Below are 18,062 nucleotides of genomic sequence, written 5' to 3'. Positions count from 1 at the left end.
GGGCGTTCACCTCAAAGAGGAGGAAGGAAAACACAAACGAATGCATAGAAACCACTGGAGGCCGTGGGCCAGGCCACTCAGCTCAGTGAGACTCAGCTAGCTCCGAGGGTGCCTTGGGGCTAGGCTGGGTCTAGAGCAGGCCTGTGGTTTGCCCAAGCTGCATGCAGGGACTCCAGTCCTCACCTCTGCTGTGGCAGGGCCCTGTTATCTGATGTCGGGGCCAGGCAGCTGGTGGACTGGTCACGCACCTGGCAGGGCTCTGTGCAACCATGGCAACAGCCCTGTGCTGGCAGGCAGGACCAAAGCCTCCTGGTCCACGAGGGTGTGGCCCAGCCAACCCCCAGCACTCTAGCTCCACTGACGATTTGGCCACGGCTCTGTGGTCTGAGGTGGGTGTCTGGCACAAGGCGTCCAGCATGCTGTGGGCGGGGAGCTTTCGGGCCTTCCTCTGGAGAGCACCATGTCCTGGGCAGCAGGGCTCAGAGCGGGGACTGAGGATAAAATGGCATGAGCCCAACTGGGGGTATATTTGCAGAGATGGGGTCTGCAGGAACCTGCAACTTGAGGCCCACCTGATACGTAGGCGAGTCCCCTTTGGAAGATTTTGGGGTACCTGCTTCCCCCAGGGAAGTTCATTCTCATGGTTCCAGTCCTTAGAGGAGCTTCCCACGCAGCAAATGACCAGACTTCTTAGCACTTAAGCACGACTGGTGCTGGACAGTAGACCCCAGCTCCAGACGCTGAGGTCTGAAGGAGCTGTGGGGCTGCTTGGTGGGTCCTGGAGCTGGGAGAGGAGCCCAGAGGACTGATCGAGGCCAGAGTAGATGCTTAGGGCCAGGCTGTGGATATATCCTGGCTCAGAGCTGACAAGCCTGGCTCCTGGCAATGTGGGGGAGAGAAGTGAGACCTGAAGGGGGCCGTTAAGTAGGGCTGCTGTGTGGGGTTGTGTAGGGGAGCTGGGCCAAGGAACAGAAACCCAGCCGGCACTGTGCCCCCCACAAGCCATGTGTTTTGGCCTGGGCCTGGGTGTCTGTCCAGAAGAAAGGGTACTTTTTGTAATTAGCACAAAAGTACCTTTCGAACTAGTGGCAGCCCTGGCTTTGTCTGGTCATTCTGACTCCCAAAGGCATTGCAGGCAGGGAGAAGACAGTATAGGAGGAAGCACAGGGTCTCAGGTGCCAGGCAGGATGTACCTGACTCTGAGCAGTGGCCTCGGCTCCTCCCAGCTTCCTGTGTGCTGCTGTGACCCCGTGCCCAGCCCAGCCAGGGTGCTCTGTCCAGTGCTGCTACATTCTCCCTAAACACTGGCTCACACTGGGTGGGTGGGCCACCCATCCACTCATCCACTCATCCACCCATCCACTCATCCACCCATCCACCCATCCACTCATCCACCCATCCACCCATCCACAGTGCTAGAGGCCCAACTTTGAGGGCCCAGCTTTACTTTATGTAATAGAAATAGTGCACAGTACAATCTCAGACTTTAGGGAGGGCATGAAGACAGACAGGTGTGCAGACGGGTCAGTGCTGCAGTTGGTGGGCCTTAGCAGGGGACTCCTACTCAATGAGGAGGGTAGGAAAGGCTTCCAGGAAGAAGTCTCATTTATGACGAGGCCTGAAGGATGGATGGGAATTGGCTCAGCCGAGTGGGGCAGAGTTCTCCAGGAGAGGGAACAGCATGGCCCTCAGTGGCTGGGGCACAGAGGGAGAGGAGAGGAGCCATGAGTGGCTGTCTGGCATGGTTGAAGACCCTGAGAGCCCATAAAAGGGCCCCTAGCACTGACTTGATGGAGGGCTTTGTGACTATAGGCAACTTTCTCAGCCTCTCTATCATCATGGTAAAATGGGAAGGATATTGCCTGCCTCAAATTGGTTGTCACATGTGACATTTTTAGTACTGTTTCACCTCTGTGCCCTGGAGAGAACAGTAACTGTCAGTAGCCCACCTTTCTATCTGGTCAGGCCCTGCCCCAGAAGGAACAGAGGCTCAAGGTGTGGATCTGCCACTCCTGTGGGCTTGTCCCCAGGGGCCTCTCCCTAGCTCCAGAGCAGGCATTGCGAACCCCCGGGAGCCAGGAGCTGGCTTCAGATGAGTGGGTGAGGCAGACAGAGGCTCTCAGGGGCACCGCGGATTCTAGGGGGCCTTCATTCAGCAAGTTAGTGACCATGCTCAGAACCTAGACAGGCCATGATGACTTATAAGCCAATTTTGCCCTCCAGGCCCCCCAGGCTGACCTCTGCACTAAGTGGGCATCTCTGCCGGCTGAGCTGGTGAAACCCCACCCAAGTCATGAACCTTTCCAAGGAAGTAGCCCTTATACCGAGGTCAGCTTGAGGAGTCAGCCTGGCAAAGAGCAGGAGGACGTAAGAATGTTTTGAGAGGCGGGAGGGAAGGGGTAGGTAAAGGTGCTGAGAGAGGAGAGCTGGGTGTCTGACAGAAGAGGAGGCCTGAGTGGCTAGCATGGCTGGGATGTGCTGGTGCCATGGAGGGCAGGAGAGGTGTGGGCTGGGCTCTAGGGGCCCGATCCACTGATCGTTGGCAGGCAGGCAGGGTGTATGGCTAGAACCCCAATAACGGGTCCCGGAACCTGCTGGAACATTTTTAGGGTTAGGGAACTCTGGTCAGCCAGGATAGAGAAGGGAGACAGTGGCTTTAGGACTGGGACTCCCTCCTCTGCTCCCCTTGTTCTGTCCACGATAACCACAGAACCTTTGCAGTATAGTGGGATGAATCCTAGCTCTTCCACTTACTAGCTGTGTGACCTTGAGCAAGCTATGTGTGCCTACCTTTCCTCATCTCTCAAATGGGGATAATAATTGTACCTGTCATAGGTTTGTTTTAGGACTGTGAGTTGAACTCTGTAAGGTGCTCGGAGCTATGCCTAGCACATGGTAAACACTCACCTGTCTTTTACAGATGCTGTTCTCTCAGCCTGGAACATTCTGTTGCCTGGCACATAATAGGAGCTTAGTAAATACAAGGTGTCCCAAAAATATATACATGATTTGAGTGATTATAAAGTCTGTTTATTAACATACAGTTCATTTTCAAAATTTAAAAGAATATATAGAATTGAATAATTTTGTTCGTCAACGCCTGTTTTCAAACCGATGCCCGTTCAGGTCCAGGCACTGCCGACACCGGGAAGCAGTGAACAGCAAACATCAGGAGTTGTTGCTTGGTATCTGTGTGCATTCTCTTTCAGTGGCTGTCCTCGATTATCCAGCTGTTGCTGGTTTTGTACCTTAAACTTTATCTTCTATGGATCCCCATAAAAAAATCTAGTGGATACATTTTTTTTGTTCAAAGCTTAGTCTGGCTTCACCCATTATTTCAAATCCGTTAAACCTGAAAAGGTGTAGAATTAAGTGAATTAGCAGCTGTTAAAATGTGTATACATTTTGTGGGACACTCTATATGTGCTGATTGAATGACTGTGTCTGCCAATAGCGACCAGCTAAGAATCCTGGTGTGGGGGGTAGGGGGTGCTTTTCCTGGCACAATCCCCTGTCACAGGGAGGCCTTCTTGGGAGGGCCTGGTCAGGCCCCATGTGCTCCCCCAACCCATCTTGAGGCCACAGGAAGCAGCAACTTTCTTCGCTGGGAAAGTGTTGTGGGGCTCAAGAGTTTGGGGGTTTTCAGAGTCAACCGTCAGAGGTGAGGGAGTTTCTCTGCTGGCGGTGGCAAGGGCTCTCAGGGTGCGCACAGCCTGTGAGCAGACCGCTGCGGTCTGCAGGGAAAATGCCGACTGTGTTTATTTTTCACCTGAGCCTACAGGAAGTTGGGGCGGGGGTGTATTGGGGGGGCAGCCCAGCCAGGCCCAAGCCCAACTTCAGAGCAGAGGAGACCTACCTCAGGAGTCCCTCATTTCCACCTCTGCCTGCCCAGCCCTGCCCTTCGGCCCCTTCCTGGCTCCAGCCTGCTCAAGAAGAGGAGGGCATGCTGGGGCACCACAGTGAGGAATTTCCAGCCATGGGCTGATGCAAACGTCCCAGAAGGATGGACCACTTCTGGGACAACGGAATTTGAGTTTGGCACGGGGAGGCGGGGAGAGCAGTAAGGCAGTGCAGCAGCAGGGAGGACCACCTCTGCCAAGACTGTAGCAGACATGGCCTCCTAGCCCAGGGTCTGAGTCCTGGACCTATCCTGCAGTCTGGAGGGAGGGTGGTGGGGAGGGGTGCTGTATGCAAAGACAAAGAACAAGAACAGGGTTTCCTGATCAAGGGGTATAGACTGCTGTTGAGTTTTTTATTCATTTATACATTCCACCATGCTGTGAGCACTTAATGAGTGTCCAGCTCTGTGCTCGATACTCTGCCTTCAGAGGTAAGAAAGATAAGGTTGTGCCATCAAGGTGCTCAGGGCCTGGTGGAGACAATCAACCCAGGCCTGCTTCCCTTGGAGGCTGGGCACAGTCACCATCAGGGGAAGAAGAGGGGAGCTCCAGTCACTGGTCTTTTCATACACACACCAAGCCTCAGGCAGCCCCACCCAGTTGTCTGGGCAGCCTGGCCCTGGGACAACCTTGTGCTGAGGCCGTGGAGCGGGACGTTCCCTGGATGAGAGGAGTGTGGGGCTGTGGGCCCTGTGCCAGACAGTTCCCCCTGGCTACCACCACCAGACATGGAGGGGCCTGGAGAGTAAGGTTGAAGGGCAACCTGCATGAACATGCAAAGGACTGGCCAGGCCCTCAGTGCCCTGCCCTGGAGCCCTGGCCACCTCAGGGCCTCCAGCTGCTGGCAGACTCTCTGTCCCACCCCTGCTCACCTGGCACCTCTCCTGTGCTTTGGCTGCAGACTCCTGTTTAATGAAGCTTTACCCCAGTTCCCAGGGAGGGCTGGTAGGATGAACCCTTTGTCCACCAGGCAACACCCCATGCCCCACCCCACTGCCTGTCACACACATACATACTAGGCCAGAGGCTGTAGGCTGAGCTGAAATCTGTGGTTTCCTAGGCCTAGCTGAGCTGTGCTGCAACCTGGGGTGTTACCAGCCTGGCCAAGGAGGGTCAGCTCTACCCTTGCTTCAGGCAGAGTGGGGCTCTGGGACTGTCTTCCTGGAGCCGGCCCCTTGGACCCCAGGCTCTGCCTCTAAGACTTCCCAGGGTCAGAGCTGCCCAGCCAGCAGCAGGCTTACAGCCCTAAGGACCTAAGAGCCAGAGCTAGGGCTGAGTGACAGGGTCTTCTCTGAAGCATGAACTTAAAAGTCCCCTGCGGTCTAAGGGATCTGTGGAGGGTGTTCATTCCACTAGCTGGGCCAGGGCTCCAGGCATTTATGCCCTCGGGCAGTGAATGGGGGAATGACTGCTACCAGGGTTCCTGAGGGAGTGGGCCCCGAGGCCCAGACATCCAGACTGCCATGAAGCTGTCTAGCTACCACTGCCCTAGCAAACCCATCACGATCAAAAGGCCCCAGAGGTTTCCAGGAAGCTTCCCCCCTTCATGAGGCCCTTGGCTCCAGCTCCTAAAACTTCTAGGATAAAGCAGGAAAGTAATATTTGTGACTAGTGAGGTAGGTAGGGTTGATGTTCTCATCCTCATTTTACAAGGGGCAAATTGGCCCAGGATCCCATAGTGAAAAGGTCAGTGAGCCTAGGATGTGCTTCCCAATTAACTTCACATCATGGCACACTTAAAAATGATCACTGGAGTAACTGGAGAAGGAGGCTGGAAGCTGAAGCACCCATGGGGAGTCCTTGACATAGAGCGAGGAGAAGATGGCAAAGCACTGGGGTTAGAGGCCTGATCATGTAGAGCTTTGTAGGCCCGGTCAGGAGAGTGGCGCATGGTCTGACTTCTGTGGCCGCCGTATGGAGGACTGGCTGAGGGGCAGGAGGCTGCTGTAGTCATCCAGGTGAGAAGTGGCTGTGGCTTGGACTGGCTGGGGAACCAGGAAGGAGGAGGGAGTGTTTGGATTATACATACATTTTTAAAGTAGAGCCATTAGGATTTGCTGACAAAATAGTTACGGGGTGTGAGAGAAAACGAAGAGTCAAGGATGACTCCAAGGTGTTGGGTCTGAGCATCTGGAAGAATGGAGTTGCCATTAATTGAGGAAGATGGAGTCTTTGGGACAGAAAGTCAAAGATTTTGCTTTGGACATATTGAGTCTCGGTAGCACTTTAGATTTGCAGAGTTTATGAGTAAGCATTTGGAGAGGGGAATTCCTAGGAGAAGTGGGGGCTGCAGATACAAAATGTGGAGTCATCAGATGAAGACGCTTAAAGACAGGAGCCTGGATGAGTGCACCCCGGGAGTGAGGGTAGATAGAGAGCTGAAGGCCAATTTCAGGACAGGCCAGGAAGAGGATGAGGAGATGGAAACAGGGCTGAGAAGCAGTAGCCTGTTAGGTTGGAGGAAAATCAGGCGTGTGTGGCATTGTGGAAGACGAGTGAAGTGACCGCTGAGTTCACCAACATGGAAGTCACGGAGACCTTGATAAGAGCCATCTGGTGAAGTGTTAGGGCAAAAGACTGGCAAGGTTGCAGAGAGGATGAGAGCTGAGAACTGGAGGCAGGGAGTGCAGACAGATACTGCTGAGTTTTGCAGTAAAGGGGAGTGAGACATGAGGTGGTAGCTGGGGGAAGGTTTACAGATGGGAGAAGTGAGAGCCAGTTGGTACCTTAGTGGGAATGAGATTGGGCTTGCAGTGCTCGATCGGTGTATGAAGGATTTCATGTATCCACATACCCCTCAGCTGTCTCTGCCCACTTCTGTTTTCAGCCACCTACAGGCCCGAGGATCCTACATCCCACCTTCCATTCCCACACACACTCCCAAGCTGTCACCGTTGTGTCTGAGTTTAGTGCTGGAAATAAAAGAACGCCTGATTAGTAAGACTTCCCCAGCTTGCTCAGGAAGCCTGGCCTTCGAACAGCAACATAAAAGTCACAGCACCCAAGGCCTGGGGACTGCATGGTCCTATCATTTCTCTCCCCAGGTGATGCTGCCAGTGGGCTGCCAGGCATGCCTGCTATCTCTAGGCAACCCCTTTGGCATAATCAGGCCAAAATGTCTGGCCTGTGTAAGGCCCAGCACCAGAGGGCCAGGGAAACACTGAGCAGCACTGCCTCTGCACCTGGGAAGGCTCTAGGATGAATAAGGGCTTTCCCACATGTCCTTTCCTCATCACCTGACACTAAGTAATTGAGCTTTATCCTCACAGCAACCCTCTGATCATCTCCATTTTACAAGGAAATGTATGCTCAGGTATTGTAATAAGTTTGTTTTCAAATTTGTCTTTATTGTTGAAAGTGGGATGTAGGATTCCCCTCCTCCCCCCATTAACCACCTTCACCCTGCTCCCGTTCCCCTCCACCCAGGCCTTCACCACACTGTGTCCATGGGTTATGCACATATGCATGTAAGTTATTTGGTTAATCTCTTCCTGTCCCACCCCCTTCCCTCTGAGATCTGTCAGTCTGTGTTGTTTCAATGTCTCAGGATCTATTTTGTTCATTAGATTACACATGAGATCGTGAAGGCCACATGTGTTAGAACTAGGATCTGAACATGGTGGGCCCACTGTTCCTCAAGTTCACAGCAGAGAGCCTTCCCTGGGGCTGATAGGGAAGCTCGCCTGCCCTGCCCAAGGAGGCCAGGAGGGCTCTAGTCACAGGTAAGGGCATGGGGCTCCATGCCAATTGCAAAGGAGGAGCTACTACTACTGGGACATCTACCCTTTTCTGCCTGAGGACAAAAGGAAAGCTAATTAGCTCTGGTATGTAACGCTGCTCCTGCTGGGCAGACAGATGAGCAGGAGACTGATGGGTAGCAGTGTCAGCATCTTCCCCAAGCCCTGAGGGGATGGGTGCAGCTTATAGCCCAGCCTCAGGCTTCCCTGGAAGCAGGAATGTAGGAAAGATGGTGGCCAGGGCTGTTGCTGGGAGGTGTGGGAGCCTGTGCCCACACTTTGGCTATATGCAGTTCATTCCCCACCTTCCCTGCAGCCTCACCCTGGATTCCCAACAGCCAGTGCCAAAAGACCTGTGCCAGGCCTCACAGCCATTACACAGAAAAGAAAACTAAAGCCCAGAGATGTTAAGGAATCAAATTCAACAAGTGGGAAATTTCACCCGCTGGGTGGGAAGGAGCCCAGGCCACAATCTCTCATTATTGTCTTGCCCCAGAGATGTCCCATTTCTTCTGTGCCATGGGCCAGAAATCACTCATCTGTGCTCCCAGCCAGGAACATCCCCACAGATGGACTTTTCTGAGTGGAACTGAGCCTCTGTTGTAGGTGATGTCTATAGGGCCCTGGCCTGCACAGATGTGCACTGAGGATATGCAGAGCTGGGTCAGGCCCTGCACAACTCCCTGTGCCTGGGTCACATGGGGAGCCCCCTTCTCAACCTAACTGAGTCATCTCATGACAGATCCATGTGACTAGTGTGAAAAGTAAGGGTCCTATGGTGCTGAGGAAACAGGAAGTGTGGGGCTGGGTGGGTTGGCCCTGGGGGGAGCCTGGCCTCACCTGGCCCCTCCCCTGAGTTATAGGACTGAGGGGGGGCTCTTACCTATGTCAGCAAATCCTGTTCAGCCTAAGGTGGGACAGAAGGTCAGAGTCAGGACCCCTAGAGTGTAGGGGCTGGAGGAAAGAAAGCTTCTAGTTAGGGTATGTCGGGTCCTCAGACCACGTCCTGATGTATGGGGCTAGAGGCTGTGAGTAAGTCATAGGGCCTCGCAGAAATGGGGGGATCTCTGAAACTGGGAAGCAGAAAGAATTTCCTGGACAGGGGAGATGTGCCTCCTGGAATTGAGAGCACAGAAAGACCGAGAGGCTCTCCACAGGTGGGACTGCTTGGGCAGAGCTTAGGGGTGGGGGGCAGGAGGGCTGGACCCCTGGTCATAGCTTGGTTTGAGTGGTACCCCCTCCTATGAGGTCTGTGGTTTTGACCACCCCCATTTTCCTTTGACAGTTGGGTTGCCCATACACACAGCTGATTGGGTCTCTGTCTATATGTAGCCCCAAGACCTGTGCCTTCCTCCCTCAGGTCTCCCCTACATTCACCCATCCTCATTTTTCAGCACAACAAGGCCAGTCAACCTGCCCATGGCGTACCCCAACTCTCTCCTCTCTATGAACATTTCAGCAGCCCACACCCCACACCTGCACCGGCCGACATCAACCAGAAGCAAGGTACAGACCTGGGATGGGGAGAGGACCAATGAGACAGGTGGCTGGGCCCTTTTTACAACTATAGAACCTGATGCTGTGTAAAATCAGGGCCCCTCAAAATGCCAGATCGGGGGACCTGAGGGAGAGGTCTGGGAGAGATGGTGCCAAGTCAAAATTCGAAGGCTTTAGGTTCAGGTAGGAACCTAAATCCTGAGTGACTTCCCAATGCCAGTATAAGAGCAGGCATCTGTGTAAAGCTGATTAACTATAAAACTTGTAGCCTTTCCCTCCCCCAGTGAGAAAATGGAAAGTGGTGGTTGTAATGGCTGATTCACTTCAGCCTCAGGCAAAGTCATTCTGAAATCAGCCACTGTCAAGTGTGGGAAACCTGCTGACTCAAAGGTGGGGCATGGGGGGGTGGCTCAGAACCCTGGCTCCATAGGCCAGGTTTCCCCAGACTAGGGGCCCCCCAGCAGAAAGGCCCCAGTTGCAGACTAGCAGTGTCAAAGCCTGGCCTCCCATTCCTGAATGACTCCAATTCTGCCACTGGCCACTCAGTGTCCTTAGGCTCCCTAGCCTATAAATGTGGCACTGTTATCACAATGGGATAGTCCTGAACCAAGAAAGCCATATGTTTGGTACTCTAGCAAGAGGGGCGGGATCTTAGAGGCCCCCCACAGGAGGCTCTAGAATGCAGTAATTAGCTCAAGTGGCTTCTGAATCAGGCTAGCTCACTTAGTCCCTCTCCACTGCAGTTCACAGACCTCTGCAGACCTCTGACCTCTCTGGCTTCTACTCTCTGACCTCAGGCAGCATGGGACAGCTCCCCCACACTGTGAGCTGGTGAGTGTGGGCCCAATGGGAAAGGGGCACCTTCTGCTGATTTGGACCCATACTGCCCTTCTGTTTTCCTCCTCCATCCTGGGCTAAGCACCTTGCTGCCAGTTCTATATAGGTACCAGGGCTGGCCAGCAACTCTATCCATTCCCCAGGCAGCCTGATACATACTTCCTTTGGGAAGACTGGAGACTAGGCTATGGTCCCAGCCCTATCACCCTTGAACTCTGTTTCAGTGTGAGACTTGAATGAGAGAACCTTGGGCTGTTCAGGGCCATATGAGTGTGTGAAGAAGGTAAGGTAGGCCTGAGTAGAGAGGTAACAGCATGAATGGCCATGAGAGAGGCTGCTGCTAATCAGCCACCCAGTGGGCAGGAGGATACTTCCCACTCGCTTCAGTGCCTACTACTGGCTGGTCCCTTCCTTGGCTGGGCTGCTTGAGGGGCAGAGTCCCTCCTTGACCCTATGGTACTTGCTTGAGCCTATGCCCTTGGCCAGTCTGCTTAGAGAGCCTATTATGGCTAGGCCAGGAAAAGCCAGCCTGGACACCAAGTCAGTAGGCCCAACTGTTGGCCAAAGAGCCTATCTTCAGCTGGAATTGCATCTGGCAAGCTAATTGGCCCTTTGCTCAGTAATCACAGTGTGACTTGGGCAGGTCTTTAGCCTCTCTGGCCTGGGGCAGTCACTTAACAGCAGGAAAGCTTGGCTTCCCAGGAAAGCAGGGTAGGCCAGAGGCCCAACCTAGAGGCCGCCTGTCCCTTTCCATTTGCCCTTTATCCATGCTAAGCTCATCCCTCTATTTCCAGACAAAGCTCCACTCTGAATACAAACCAGGACTTCCCTGCACCTGGTTTGAAGTGTGCCAGGCAAGGATCTGGGCACCAGAGAAGCACTGCTGAAGCTGGCTGATACTCAGGTCCCCGTTCTCGCAGAATTCAGTCTGACTAGTATACAACCCTGACAAGAGGCCAGCCAATTACAAGGCACTGTAGGAACCCAGAGAGGCACGTCATCTAGCTTGGGATGTCAAGTGCTTTCAGGAGAAAGGGTCATTTAGGATGACCAGGAGCTGAAACAGGCCAAATGGGGCATAAGAACAGTCCTGACAGTGTCAACAGTAGGTGCAAAGGTCCTAGGTCAGGTATCAAATCTGTATTGACAGAGACATTTTATTTCAGGAGGTAAGGCTGGAGGGGACCTGGGGGCCTACTGAGCTGACTCCCTGCATAATGCTGCCATTTCTACCCATTAAGCACCAATACAAGCCTGTAGAGGGAAACAGGTGCAGCACAGGTTGCCCTCTGGTGGCAGATGCTTAAAGCACACTGGAGTGGTTCAAGAAGCCAATTTGCCTCAATATATGGGTCAGGCCAGAGCATGGAGGGAGTCCTTCCCCACATCCGTCCAGTAGGCAGACTGCTAACAGCTGTCTCTCCCAACAACAGGCCCAGCCCTCCTCTCTACCCCCTGTCCCCTTCCTGCGGATATAGACAGCACTTCCCTGCCCCCACTGCAGCCCCTGGCGCCCCCTACCCCAGGTGAGTCCCCTCTCCTGCAGCCAGGCTCCTGCTTCGTTGCCCAGGCTTCAGTGCCCACACAAGGCCACGCCCAGGCCACTGCTTGCCCTGTGCTAGTCGTTTGTCCATCCGTCTGTCTGTCATTCTGCAGTGCCTTGTTGCCCTGTGCCTGAGAATGAAGCCAGTGGGACTGCAGGAGGCCTAAACACAAGCCAAACTGTGCCTCAGAGCAGAGCGCCCAGGGATAGTGCATGCACACGTGTGCTTGTGCTCCTGCCTGCCTCTGTGCATGAGTGAGTCCGTGTGCAGGTGTGTATGCACTCACCTCTGTTCTGTATCCCTGCTGAGGGAAGGGCCAGTCAGGAGGACTCCCCTGGACATTCCGAGCTCTGCCCAAGCTGAAGCAGCATTTTTTATATGTGTCTCCAATCTGTGGCCTGCTCAGGGACCCCACACCTGTGTAAGCAGCAAGGGGCAAAGTGGCAGCCATAGAAAAGCAAGAAAATGAAGTGGAGGTATGGATATATGAGTCCCTTTACTTAGCTCACTCCCTCAGTGACAGATCTATGCTAAGTATGGAACAAGAAATTTAGCAGACATTTCCAGCCCTATGGAGCCCAGCCCTGGTTAGGAGGTATAGACACTGCCCCAGCATTTGAATGGGCTATACTATGTGGGTGATGGGGAAGCCCCAAGGAGACCCCAGCCAGATTTGAGGGGTCACAGAAAGCTTCATATCTGAGTGAGGGGTAGAAAGAGATGGCAGCAGTTGGGGATGGCAAAGTGTGGAAGGAGATGGAAAATGGGGGGAAAAGATAGGGCTAGAAATGTCAGCAGAGCTGGTCATGCAGAGCTGTGGGCAGTGGGGAAATTTCAACAAAAGTAGCCAGGAGCACTCAGGTGTTTTAAAAAGGTCACTCTGGCTGTTGTGTGGAGCAAGTCCTAGGAGAGTGAGGAAACCCACAGGGCAGTCACAGACTCATGAGACTATGCTAGTGAGGGCAATAAGTGACAAGGGGAGAGATTCAAAAGCTACTTAGGACAATTTAGTAACCACTTAAATGATGTATATGTAGATTTTTGCAATGTTGTCTGTATAATGTGTTGGGAGCAGGTATTTGTATGTATCAGTGTACTTGTATGCAGGCCAATGGGGGTGGGGATCTGTTCACCTGTCCTCGTTTACTGTGTAGGGCCTGTGTGTCCCAAGGTCTGGCCTGTACACACTTGTCTAAGTGTTAACTCTCCTCCTGCCTCTAGGTTCACCCACCCATCTCTGATGCTAGGTTCTGGTGTACCTGGTCACCCAGCAGCCATTCCCCACCCGGCCATTGTACCCCCCTCAGGGAAGCAGGAACTGCAGCCCTATGATCGCAGCCTGTGAGTGAAAAGGCACACAATGGGGAGGAGGGAGAGGAACAGGTGAGAAGACCTCAGGCTCCCCTCTGTTTGTCAGCCAGGATACAATACACATTTCTTCCACCAGGCACAAGTCCTGCTGCCTGGAAGCTCCAAGGACTCCCAGAGGCGGCCTCTGGTCCAACTGTCTTGCGGCATTTGCCACTGACCACTGTTTATTGAGCCTCAGAAGCAGGAGGGATTGGGTGGAATGGGAAACAAGGCTTTAGTTCAAGCCAAGATAGAAGGGGCTAAGAAGTCATTACACATCCTTTTCTTTTTCTCAATTTTTTTTTCTTTATTGACTTTAGAGAGACAGAAAGGGAAAGGAAGAGATAGAAACATCGATGAGAAAGAACATCAATTGGTCACCTCCTGCATACTCCACACTGGGGATTAGGCTCACAACCTGGGCATGTGCCCGGACCAGGAATCGAACTAGTAAATTCCTAATTCATGGGTTGACGCTCAACCACTGAGCAACACTGACCAGGCACACACATCCTTTTCTTTCTTAGCTGCAATATTCCTGTAAGGAAGTTATTTAACTCTACTAACCCATTTGGGAGCAGCTAAAAAGAAATTTCATTAAAAAACCCCAAGTATTGCCCTGGCCAGTTTGCTCAGTGGTTAGAGCATCGGCCCAAAGCACCAAAGGATCGTGGGTTTGATTCCCAATCAAGGACATGTACCTGGGTTGCAGGTATGATACCCAGCCCTGGTCGGGGTGCATGCAGGAGTCAACCACAATTGTCTCTCTCACATTGATGTCTCTCTCTCTCCTACCCTCCCTTCCACCCTCTCTAAAAATCAATGGAAAAAATACCCTTGGGTGAAGATTACCAAAAAAAAACACAAACGAACCCAAGTATCCATGCACTTACACATGTACTGGACACACTAGAGGAGAATGGTTGCATTAGGTGGACATTATGGGTGCTCCCAAGTGATCTGAACATGTGCCCCTCAGGAAGACGCAGGCAGAATCCAAGGCAGAGAAGGAGGCCAAGAAACCAACCATAAAGAAGCCACTCAACGCCTTCATGCTGTACATGAAGGAGATGAGAGCCAAAGTCATTGCAGAGTGCACACTCAAGGAGAGTGCTGCCATCAACCAGATCCTGGGCCGCAGGGTGAGGCCATGGGCAGGTGGGCTGGCAGGGGCAATCCCTGACCACCTTTGCCCTGGTACAGCCTGCTGACTCCCTGATGTACCCCATCTGCCCCTCCTTCCCCTTTGCAGTGGCACGCACTGTCGCGGGAAGAGCAGGCCAAGTATTACGAGCTTGCCCGCAAGGAGAGGCAGCTGCACATGCAGCTATACCCAGGCTGGTCGGCGCGGGACAACTACGTGAGTGGCCAACACACAGTAGGGATGGGTAGGGGAACCTTCAAGATTCCATGCCCTAGGCCACAGTCTCAGCAAGAAAGGTAGGAAGGACTACTGTCCTGAAGGCACAGATGAGGGGAGGTGGTGGACTGGAAGGTCCAAGGCCTCCCGTGGCTAGCTCAGTAGAGGGTCAAGCAAGAGGAGCCACCCCACCTAAAGGCAGGCCCATGTCCTGTTTTCCACACAGGACTGTTGCCCAGTATTTGACTGGGGCTCATGAACAGAAGAGGAGGAAGGGGCCTGGAAGTTACTCTTACATTAAAAATGGAGACCAGTGTGGGAGGAGGAGCCCCAAATTGCCCCGTGGTTTACCTAGCAAGAACTGCAATCGAAACCGTCTGGAATCCTAGGGCAGCCAGGCTGGGCAGCAGGCTGCAGGTATCCCAGCCACTTGTTCACTGTGATTAGTGTCCACCTCCTAGATTTAAGGATCCCTCCCTTTGTTCCCTACAGGGGAAGAAGAAGAGACGGTCCAGGGAAAAGCACCAAGAATCCAACACAGGTGAGGCCTTCTCTTAGCAGTAGTGGAGGCTCCTCTCCAAGTCCCTATTTGACAAGAATCACTGCTCTGGCCCAGAGGGAGGGGCAGAGTACTTGGCCATGAAGCTTCAGTGCCTGGGCCCTGGGCTCTCAGAAAACAAGACCTGCATCTCACAAGTCAAATCCCTACTTAAGGAACAGCTATACTAAGTCCTAGGGAAGACCAACAGAAGCCAGTTCACACAGCATTGGTTTGTGGACCCACCACACCCCCACCACCTTTGCTAGCCCTACCCTGCTCACAGCTTGCCTCTGTTAAGGAAAGTTAGTGAAAGACTGACTGTATGATCCATGTTAAACCCAGATACTGCATCCTGGTTAGTTCTGAGGTGGACAGCAAGCACACTGCTGGATGGAGACCAAGCCAGGCCCCATGCCTAGGCCCAGTAGTCACCCAGCTGCTGGCTGCTGCTCAGCAATTTCTCTATATACTGTACCCACCCACGCCCACCCTGTTTTTCATAGCAGTGCTAAGTGCTCTGTATAGAGGACCCAGGGAGCCCACACTCTGATCCACATTGATGAATGACTTTCTCAGCAGTGCTGTCCCCACACGTGACTAGAGCAGGGCAGTCCTCAGCCCTTTTTCTAAGCTTGCAGAATCAGCTTTACTTTCCATCTGGAGAAATATGTAGAATAATGTTTAAGCTACAGCACAGGTCAAACAGGTAGAGCGCTGGCAAAAATGAAAAGTAAAATGGATAAAGTGGCAGGAAGTTTTGGGGTGGAGGCAGCCCTAAGGCAGAAGAGGCTGGATATGGATCCCCATGGGCATCCCTGGGTTCTTCTCCCATATCTTCCATACTGCAAGGAGCCCTACAAGCCACAGAGAGGAGCCAGCCTGATAGGGTCCCCTTTCTTTCCCCACCATTCTTCGCACTGCCTCTTTGCCCAATTGAGTGCCGTGCCCACCTTTCCTAATTCCTTGGCTCTGGGCCCTAGGGCTCCCACTGGGGCTGGCTGTGACTAGGAGTATCTGTGACTAGCTAACACTGATGTTACCTCTTCTTTCTGGGCCCTGCCCTGCTGCCTGCCTGCTCGCCCTCTGCCCTGCTCTGCCCCTCTGGCATGGCTGTGAGCAGACCCTGGCTCGCCTAAGAAATGCCGTGCTCGCTTTGGCCTCAACCAGCAGACGGATTGGTGTGGTCCGTGCAGGTGGGTTTGTCCCCACCACCATCCTCCCTTTGCTTCAAGCTGCTTCCTTGACTCTGCACATGTTCTGCTGGGCCTATAGCCTTCCTCTGGCCCTCTAGCCCTCTAGGATACCTGCAGATTGTGGAGCCCATGCCTCCGAAGAATGGGAGTGAACACTGAACACAGCTTGTAGAGATCACTTGGGTCTAAGTGGAAGGTGAGGGAGACAATGTCCTAGAAGGGAAGGCAGACTCAAGAAGGTAGTCCTGGTGCCTAGGGTCCTCTGGAGCCAAATCTCACACCATTCAGGTGGCCTCTGCCCCTGCTCCCAGGCCTGAAAGTCATAATGGCCAACCAGCTCCATCACTTCAAGTTGAGGTCGCTGCCTGAGCCCTTAAATCGATAAGAAAAACAAGGTGACTGTAGTAGAAAATATCATATTATGATGCCAAGTGGCCAACTCATTATCTTGTACCTACTGAGACCTGAGGGCTGAAGAAGGGAGAGAAGAGCAGGGCTGTTCTAACCAAAAGGCCATTCTAGCACTAAACCTGTGTCTCACCATACAACAGGAAATATCCTTGTTTATGTGAACAGAAGGTATACCTATCAAGTGACTAAAAGTTGCCTAGTTTAAGTTCATGCCAAGCCTAATAGGGCTGAGGCTGCTGCTGCTCTAGGCAGTTAGTTCACTGACTAAGGAATGTTTGTCCAGCTCCTCAGAGTGCCCGCATGTTCCCCTATCCAAGGACAAAGAGAGATCTGGGGAAATATGTTTATATGTATACATGATGGGAGGCAACCGTGTTGTCAGAGGTCTGAATTCTACCTATTCCACGCTACTCAAAGACAAATAGTGGCCCAGAGAACTCAAGATAGTAAGCGTGGATGAAAGAGTAAGAGAATCACCGTCTTAGATCTCTTTTCCCCTTCTCTGCCCCTAACCTAGCTTTGAGCACTGGGACTGCTCAGCCCAAGAAGCCACAGCTTTGCATCCCCTTGCCTTAATGCAGATCTGAGCCCCACAAACACATGAAGCTGAGGCTCAAAGGATCTCCTGGGAACCGAGGCAGCCCACAGGCCCAGCTACAAAGGTCTCTGTGCCACCATGTGGCTGTGCTGGTAACTGCACCTGTTCCAGGTCTGTGCCAGGCCCATAAGAGTTGCAGTGCTGATTCAGGTCTGAAGGATAAGCACATCACCCAAGTCCTGGGGAGAGGGGACAAAGAGGTCAACTAGGCCTTGCAAGGACAGCTTGTTTTGGTTGTGGTGTATGACTATGAATTCACCCTCTGTTTACAGATAACTCTCTTCACTATTCCTAGGAGGAAAAAGAAATGCATTCGGTACTTACCCGGAGAAGGCCGCTGCCCCAGCCCCGTTCCTTCCGATGACAGTACTGTAGGCTGCTCCGGGTCCCCAGCCCCCCAGGACTCACCCTCATACCTCCTGCTGCCCCACTTCCCCACAGCACTACTTGCTAGCCCTGCGGAGCCAGCACCTACATCACCAGGTCTCTCTGCAGCTCTCAGTCTCCCAGCCCCCTGGGCCCCCACAGGCCCCCAGCAGTGCCCTGCAGAGTACACAGGTACAGCAACAGGAATTTCAGAGACAGGCAGTCTAGCATGCACAGGACACCTGGCCTCCTCCAGGGACCCCCTCTTTGAGAAGCAGCGAGAGAGCCCCAAAACACGTGGAAACCGTCCAGGGGCCCTGTTAACTCCTTCTCAGGGTCCAAGTGCTGGAGATTTCAGAGGCTGCACAACGTCTGCCTGAACCTTGGGGCCATCAATTCAAACTGCTCCAAGTGGTGTATCAGATATGTGTTGTCATCTGATTAAGGGCATCTCCTGTGCCTGTGGCAGCCTGCGTCTTTTTACCATCTGTCTTGTTACCCCTGCCTCCCTCCCTTTTCTGCTATAGATAATAGATGGGCTGGACTGAGTTCAGCTCTCTCTACCCTGCCTCCCCACCCCTACCACTGCTACCCCCTCCCCATACCGAACACTTCATGGACCAAGAATGAGCTGGTTTATCAAATATGTGAGCCTGGTCACAACCACAAAGCTCCAAACAATGCTTTTCTCTTAAAAGCCATGTTTTACAGAAAAATAGCTGCCATTTT

The 18,062-nt window shown here is 53.0% G+C and overlaps 1 protein-coding gene across 5 annotated transcripts in view; it reads left to right on the top strand.

The window, feature by feature from the left end:
* Positions 1-17,594, top strand: part of TCF7 (transcription factor 7) — a 32,426-nt gene extending 14,832 nt beyond the window's left edge. For 2 of the 5 annotated variants that reach the window (XM_036281844.1, XM_036281842.1), the window contains 7 exons: positions 9,031-9,142; positions 9,877-9,964; positions 12,736-12,855; positions 13,844-14,006; positions 14,117-14,224; positions 14,717-14,765; positions 17,263-17,388. In XM_036281844.1, the coding sequence (XP_036137737.1) occupies positions 9,031-9,142; positions 9,877-9,964; positions 12,736-12,855; positions 13,844-14,006; positions 14,117-14,224; positions 14,717-14,765; positions 17,263-17,342 (720 nt within the window). In that variant the 3' untranslated portion in view covers positions 17,343-17,388. Of the gene's footprint in view, positions 1-9,030; positions 9,143-9,876; positions 9,965-11,403; positions 11,497-12,735; positions 12,856-13,843; positions 14,007-14,116; positions 14,225-14,716; positions 14,766-17,239 lie in introns of all 5 variants that reach the window. The other 3 variants (XM_036281841.1, XM_036281845.1, XM_036281843.1) reach the window with 3 other exon arrangements.
* Positions 17,595-18,062: the final 468 nt, after the last annotated feature.

The sequence above is a fragment of the Molossus molossus genome, unplaced genomic scaffold, assembly GCF_014108415.1.
Source record: "Molossus molossus isolate mMolMol1 unplaced genomic scaffold, mMolMol1.p scaffold_m16_p_4, whole genome shotgun sequence".
In the NCBI taxonomy this organism is placed as follows: domain Eukaryota; kingdom Metazoa; phylum Chordata; class Mammalia; order Chiroptera; family Molossidae; genus Molossus; species Molossus molossus.
Note: the sequence above shows the minus strand (reverse complement) of the source record. Positions and strands in the feature narration are given on the sequence as shown.